This window comes from Corythoichthys intestinalis, chromosome 2 (genome assembly GCF_030265065.1).
Source record: "Corythoichthys intestinalis isolate RoL2023-P3 chromosome 2, ASM3026506v1, whole genome shotgun sequence".
In the NCBI taxonomy this organism is placed as follows: Eukaryota; Metazoa; Chordata; class Actinopteri; order Syngnathiformes; family Syngnathidae; genus Corythoichthys; species Corythoichthys intestinalis.
This window is the reverse complement of record NC_080396.1, coordinates 37,425,068-37,433,103: the sequence shown is the minus strand read 5'-3', so window position 1 is coordinate 37,433,103 and position 8,036 is coordinate 37,425,068. Positions and strand designations below refer to the sequence as shown.

General features: G+C 37.6%; 1 protein-coding gene across 2 annotated transcripts; it reads left to right on the top strand.

Moving 5' to 3' along the window:
* The first annotated feature begins 1,500 nt into the window (after positions 1-1,500).
* rps21 (ribosomal protein S21) lies at positions 1,501-7,688 on the top strand. 2 transcript variants are annotated; one of them, XM_057830676.1, is made up of 6 exons: positions 1,501-1,585; positions 1,926-2,000; positions 3,051-3,114; positions 7,349-7,420; positions 7,510-7,565; positions 7,639-7,688. In XM_057830676.1, exons 2-6 carry the CDS (start codon positions 1,951-1,953, stop codon positions 7,646-7,648), a joined length of 252 nt encoding a protein of 83 aa, XP_057686659.1. In that variant the 5' UTR covers positions 1,501-1,585; positions 1,926-1,950; the 3' UTR covers positions 7,649-7,688. The 2 variants fall into 2 exon arrangements, with proteins under 2 accessions (XP_057686659.1, XP_057686660.1); XM_057830677.1 differs by having other exon boundaries at positions 1,502-1,585; positions 7,510-7,688.
* The last annotated feature ends 348 nt before the right edge of the window (positions 7,689-8,036 follow it).

Sequence of the window (8,036 nt, the reverse complement as noted above, 5' to 3'; positions counted from 1 at the left end):
GCAGTGTGTTTTTGATAAGATAGTTTCTGGAAGTTTACCTAACAGTTCATCGATCCTACCGAAAGCTAACGCAGCTAACCATACTCCATGATCTAGCCAATCTCTTAACTGACTCCGCCTTATATATTTGATTGACAGTCAACAATTCATTGTGCATGAAAACGACATTGTGCTGAAAAACGACATTATTTGTGTACAGTCCAGCCCTCCAAATCATTTATTTTATAGACTTCCCCCTGCCCCCTTCTTTCCCTGGTCAACAGGACCCCACATGGTGTCAACCGGAAATACATCTAGCTGACGATATCACCAACATATTCATAGTTAGTGTAGGCGTTCAATGTATTTCTTCTTGTTGTTTGTGTTTCTTTTCTTTCTTTTCTTCTGCTCTCCCATAACCTCTTTCTGTTCGCTGCTTTGTCATAATGAATGAGGTTTGTTGAATGATCACAATGGGAGTATATCATTCTCTCAATGTGAAACATTAAAACTGTACAGACCAACCGGACACTTAGACTTCCATTCTCTGTGTCAAACAGCTGAACAGGACAGGTTTAAAATATAAAAAAAAGAAACACGACATTATGAAATAAAAATGCCATTGCAGAAAAAGACGTTATGGAAAAAAATTGATTTGTAAAAAACACTTTTTAATAATAATATATTTTTTTTAATTTATAATTCTTTTTTTCTATTGTTTTATACTGCGCACGTTGTGTGAGCGTTTTCTTTGTTTCAACTATGAAGTGTCTTTGAGTATCGGTAAAAGCGCTCTATTGTTTTGTACTGTGCGCCTTGTGAGAGCGTTTTCTTTGTTTCAACTATAAAGTGTCTTTGAGTATCGGTAAAAGCGCTCTATAAATGCCAGTTTAAAAATAGGTGAGTTTTTAACAATTTTTTGAATGTGTGAAGATCAGAACAGGTGCGGATTGGTTTAGGGAGTGAGTTCCAAAGTGAGCGGGAAGCAACGGATAGGGTTCTTTATTTTGTAAAATCTCATTGTCCTGAAAAATGACATTATGAAATAAAAAGGCTAGTGTGGAAAAATACATCATGAAATAAAAATAATACTTTGTGAAAAACTGTTTTTATCTTTTAAAATCTTTTTCATAATAATATTATTACCATATTTACCATTTAAGGGCCACATTACATAATGTATCTGTTATTTATCAAAATTGTATTTATTTCAAAATGTTGTTATTTATTTAATTATGACTCTTTGGGGGTTCCTTAAAAAATTGGTTCCAACAGTGCTCAAAATTTGGTCATACTACTTCATCAGAAGAAATGGCTAATACTGAGCCGAATGTCTATTTAAAAAAAAACATAATAATGATGGCTAGAGATTAATTTGCTGGGGTGTTGGAGCTTGTGATATCATCCATACACGATTAAAAGAATAATTTGACGTGAGTACTAGTAGTTCAATAATACTAATGAAAACACACCTCTAGCAAAATAAAAATAAAAGGTTTGTGTGTGTGAGCCTCTTTAAACAACAGCTCTGTCAAGCGGAAATATTCAATGTTTCTCCTTCCGGGTCAAATGGGCGCCCTTTCCTGTCGTCCATTTGTCGGATACAGTAAGTGTTTGTCAGGCTCTCTTGAAAACCGCCTTAAATGCTCATTCACAATGACATAATCGTGGTTTCTGGGTCCTTTTATGTCAGTTGCGAGGATAGCGGTACCATGTGTGTTCGTTGATAGGCTTACTCCAGCTAAAATGTGAAAATTAAAGCTTTCGGGTCGCCGCACGCGGTCCTGTGCTTATGCTAGTTGCTTTGCTAACACATGCTAAGTAGCTAATGCTGCGTTTAAAAAGAGCCATTAGGAGCATTGGCATCCTTGGGTGTTCATTTAGCCGGGGTTGGTGCGAGAACTATGTGAAGTAAACAATGTTGTCTTGAAATGTTATCTTTGCAGCGCTGTTGACGACGTGCTAATCAACATGCAGAACGACGCTGGTGAATTTGTGGACCTCTACGTCCCTCGTAAATGGTGAGAAAACTGACGGATATAGTATTTAAAGAATAATTAAAACGGTTGTCAAGCGACACTCCGCGAGATTAAACGTCGTCGCGTGATTTAGGACAACAATTTATACCACCGTCACATTTGAATATGTTCTGTAATAACGGACCTTTTCCAAAAGACAATTTCTCCATGGAAAAAATTTGGACTAAAGTAATTTTGTCTAATTGTTGTTTTGGTCTCATGTCATACAGCCGTCCCACTTGCGTCAGTTGTTGCAAATAAGACTTAATTGAAATTTAAAATATTTGTCCCCAATTTTTGCTATGTTGACCAAAGTATGGAATTTTTTTGAGTGCTGATGTTTCAGTTGCCACGTTTACATGGAGCCAAATATTCCAATTACAATCTGAATATTTGTTCAAACCGAATAAATGTGTTCCATATAAACACCTCATTCGGAATGAACAGGCCCAAACCGAATGGAATTTCATTCCGATTCACAGCGGTGGAATATTCCTTTTCCCAAACCAATTAGAAGTAAAATTATATCATGTAAACAGGGAAGCGGAATGGTGTCTGGTTGCGTTCTTTCTGCACATGCTCCGTACTGACGTGGTGACGTCACTTGGTGACGTAAGTAACGTCACTTGCAACATGGCTTCCAAGCACACGCACAGCGCACCCACACAACTTTTTAAATGAACGCCGTATCATTCTGAAGTTTTGTTTCCACTCGAAAAGTTACAACAGCAGCTGATCTGACGATCGATCTCCATGTTTTGCAACGTGACGCTTTGTTTTGATTAATCTGCGCATGTCAGACGGCAGTTGTCAAACGTCCTTTCGGAATAAAGGCAGACACATGTAAACGCTGGATCGGAATAGATGAAGTGACATGTAAACAGCTGATGTGAAATTTCCATTCGGAATGATTTGAATCGGTATGAATAAAAGTCAGCATGTAAACGTGGCTATTGACTCAATGGGAATGGAGCAGACATGCTAGGACATAAGTACACAACGTGGGAATTTAAAGTTTGCATTTATGGATAATGTTTCCTGTGTTTTCCAAAGCTCTGCTAGCAACAGAATAATCGGAGCCAAAGACCATGCTTCTGTCCAGATCAACATAGCTGAGGTAAATATTTTTCTATGCATATAACACAACTTCAGTGTATCTCCCCCATACAAACACACTTCAACACAAACTCTATTTCTGTTGAATAAATATGACATGATCAGGATTCCTTGGGCTGATCACAGTTCCATAACTGAAAATAACAAATGGTAACACTTTATTTGAACTCGGCGTCATAAGACTATCATAAGACCGTCATAATTACAGGATTGAAAATCACTCACCTTTCGGCGAAATTTGCCATTTTGAAGTCAAAAAGGGTGACCTACGTGAATTGTGTAGATCCGAGGAGAACATTTTTAAGCGTTTTATCACTGTGTGCGTGCGTCCGTGTAGATAACATATGAGACTCCAGTTCATTTCACAGATGTTTATTGGTAATCAACATGCCATAGAATTACAGTTCAGACATACAAATTAAGGAAACACATGTATATTAAACACTATAAACGTTAGCATTGCGACATTGAGACTAATGGGGAAAAATAAGACAACCTACTTTAGCCTGCTATAAAACATTGGCAGTCTTTTCCAAAACGCAAACTTGCAGTTAAAAGGTGGCACTTCAAATATTAAAAATGGCTGGTTAACAGCATTTGCAAACGAAAAAATGAAAAGGGAAAAAAATCTGACACCACAAGCAATGACAAAGTGCTTTTTTGTGGATTGTGAAGCTGTTAGCAGTTTAGCAAACGTACTTCCTGTGAACATTTCAAAATAAAAGCACGTCACGTTAATATAAACGGAGTCCCCCATACTTCAGAATTAACACTATAATATGTAAATACTATAACAGTACAGAATTCACATTGTACACTAAGAATAGCTTTAAAATGACACCCTTTTTGAAAAATGTGATTGGCAATAAATATTATAATTATATAATACTATTGTGTATATATAGTAGTATACTATAGTAATAATGCTAGATACATTTTTTAATTGTTTTGACTAATATTGGAAAGGCGAAGTCAGTGTTTTCAATCGTTTACATTCCATTCTTTTGCACTACTAAATGCTATCAACATTTGACCTCATTGTTTATGTGTGATTGTTATTTACTTGTTTATTTGTACTCTAATAAAGGATTTAAGTGTTCCAAAATGTTTTTGTGAATTAATAATCGTCAACAAAAATTTAATTGCTAAATTAGTTTTTAAAAAAAAAAAAAATTGATTAGTCGGATGACTAATCGATAGAAAATTAGTCATTTGGGACAGCCCTACCGGAAAATATTTCCTCCATACCCTTCTCACCTTTTTAACCCCTGACCCATTTCATGCCCGTAATTATGAGATGACACTTTAATGAACATTAATTAATGCTTGACAGATGTCATCAAGTGTCCTAACATTAACACACTTGTTAAACTCTTAATCTAACCCAAAGACATTTGAAAAAATATCAATCGTCCACTAAAAGCGACATAATTTACTAAATGATGCTCAGTGACATCTGTCATAAACTCTCAATCATATTCATGATGGGTGTCATAACTGTTATTACTTTCTTAAGACATAAAGTGTAAAAAATAAAGGTCACCGATCCGATGTTCTTTTTCAACTGTGTGTTTCTTGGACTCATCCCTGGAGTAAACGAGATTGGGTTGGCTGTATTGTTTAAATTTGCTGACACTGCTATGCCGACTCTTTACTAATATTACATTGACCGTCTTGTCTCACAAAAATTTTCTTTTTTGCTCCACAACGGAGCCCTTGCTACAGTGGGGAGAACAAGTATTTGATACACTGCCGATTTTGCTGGTTTTCCCACTTGCAAGCCATGTAGAGGTCTGTAATTTGTATCATAAGTTCTCTTCAACTTTGAGGGACGGAATCTGTAATACAACAATCCAGAAAATCACATTGTATAATTTTTAAATAATAAATTTGTATTTAACTGCATGAAAAAAGTGATACATTACCAACTAGTAATTATTTCGGCTCTCAGTTCTTTTTTAAGAGCCCCTCCTGTTCTCCACTCATTACCGGAAGTAACTACACCTGTTTGAACTTGTTACCTGTATAAAAGACACCTGTTCACATGCTCAAACAAACAAACTCCAACCTCTCCACAATGGCCAAGACCAAAGAGCTGTGTAAGGACATTAGGGATAAAATAATAGACCTGCACAAGGCTGGGATGGGCTACAGGAAAATAAGCAAGCAGCTTGGTGAGAAGGTAACAACTGTTGGAGCGATTATTAGAAAATGGAAGACGTTCAAGTTGACGGTCATTCTGCCTCGTTCTGGGGCTCCATGCAAGATCTCACGTCGTGGGGCATCACTGATCATGAGGAAGGTGAGGGATCAGCCCAGAACTACACGGCAGGACCTGGCCAATGACCTGAAGAGAGCTGGAACCACAGTCTCGAAGAAGGAAACACATTACGCTGTCATGGATTAAAATCCCCCAGCGCACGCAAGGTCTCGCTGTTGAAGCCAGTGCATGTCCAGACACGTCTGAAGTTTGCCACTGACCATCTGGATGATCCAGAGGAGCAATGGGAGAAGGGCATGTGGTCGGATGAAAATTGAACTTTTTGGTCTGAACTCGGCTCGTCGTGTTTGGAGGAAAAAGAAGGATGAGTCCAACCCCAAGAACACCATCCCAACCTTGAAACATGGAGGAGGAAACATTTTTTGGGGCTGCTTCTCTGCCAAGGGTACAGGACGACTGCACCGTATTGAGGGGAGGATGGATGGGGCTATGTATCGCCAGATCTTGGCTGACAACCTCCTTCCTTCAGTGAGAGCCCTGAAGATGGGTCGTGGCTGGGTCGTCCAGCATGACAACGACCCAAAGCACACAGCCAAGGCAACTAAAGAGCGGCTCCGTAAGAAGCATCTTAAGGTCCTGGAATGGCCGAGCCAGTCACCAGATCTGAACCCGATAGAAAATCTATGGAGGGAGCTGAAAGTCCGTGTTGCCCGGCAGCAGCCCCGAAACCTGAAGGCTCTGGAGAAGATCTGCATGGAAGAGTGGGTCAAAATCCCTGCTGCAGTGTGTGCAAAGCTTGTCAAGGACAACAGGAAACGTTTGGTATCTGTAATGGCAAACAAAGGTTTCTGTACCAAATATTAAGTTCGATTTTTGTGATGTATCAAATACTTATTTCATGCAGTTAAATGCAAATGTATTATTTAAAAATCATACAATGTGATTTTCTGTTTTTTTGTATTAGATTCCGTCCCTCACATTTGAAGAGAACTTATGATACAAATTACAGACCTCTACATGCTTTGCAAGTGGGAAAACCAGCAAAATCGGCAGTGTATCAAATACTTGTTCTCCCCACTGTACACTGCTTCACTTAGTCATTTGTCTTCTGCAGTTGTGCATCAGCACCCATTTCTGGTCAAAAGTGTTTTTCTTCTCCACATTCGTAAATGAAGGGGAAAACTAGTCTGATACTGAATCGAATAAGGCACATGTGGACCAAGCAATTGAAGTGAATGGTCTGAATGGGTTTCAGAAAATATTCCAACCCTACCTCATAGATCAAACACTTAATGACAGCTAATTTATATAGCTGTTTTTGTACCTACGAAGGTCTAACATTAGCGCTGGTCTGGACATGGCCACTGAGATTTTATCGGGCCACCGAGATGTTACAGTTGGAACAGTACAAATTTTATAAGTATAATGAAATATGTACAACCTTAAAAATACAAAAATATTGTCTCAAACTAGCTACTTACTAGCTTCAGCTAGCTCACTAGCGCTATTCAGACAGAGCTACTCTTTGTTTTCATGAAGGCAAATGACAAGGAGTAATAAGCAGAAGCCAGTGAAGTCTTCTTAAATCCTTAATTCTTAAGACTACATTCAGGATTTTATTGCTATCAGGGCTTCAAGCTAACTTTTGTTATTTTGTTTTTTGTGTGTGCTCTATAGATCCACTTTTGATAATGTCTAATAAAAACATATATTTCACAAATGTAAAAACATTTCAGATTGCTCATATGATATGCAGGAGGATAGAAGAATTAATTTTTTCCCCCTCTGTACTTGTAATCACATGAATGCTGGAATATTCCTAATTTATAGTGTATTAGGTAACAATTATATTTATCTGACACAATTAAGGTCAATGTAGCCCCTGAACTTAAAATTACTTTGACTCCACTGGTTTACAATACGTCAAATGTGTGGATCTGACCAACATGCATATTCACACCCACATTGATAGCCTCATCTCATCCTACATCTCATATCAACAATGTCTGCTCAGGTGGACAAAGTCACGGGTCGCTTTAACGGCCAGTTCAAGACCTACGCCATCTGTGGCGCCATCCGCAGGATGGTGAGTAGTTTGCAGTTGGTCTACCTTAAATTGTTTTTTTTATTTGGGTGTTCAGGTGTTAAAATTAATTTTTTTCATTTCCAAAACAGGGAGAATCTGATGATTCCATCCTCAGGCTGGCAAAGAATGATGGTGTTGTTGCCAAGTAACTAGACTTTTTTTTTTTTTTTTTCTTTGAAATGTCATCATCCTTGACATGTGTATTTTTCCCTCCACAGGAACATCTAAGTAGTTAAAATTTGTTCAATAAAATGTGACAAAATCCAAATACTTATTGTTCATGGTTGTAATTTAAATATTTATTTTACACTCAACATTTTAGTTTTTAAATATTTCATTACTAAACATTTTTAAAGCGGCATTCAACCAGGTTTCAAGGAAATTTGACAAAATGAGAAGACTGATTTTGACAGAAGGTTGCCTGCTGGATTATGGTATGTAAAAGTATACATATAGTCCAATTGTCCAAAGCAGTTGGCATGCAACCAGTACGTGTAGTAGTGGCGTGTCTGAATATCAAAATTTTTGTTCATGATATAAATATTAACTGTATGTATTTAGCATCTCAAGAAACTACATACGGTAGTGTGGAAAAAGTTGTATTGACAAGGTCTGT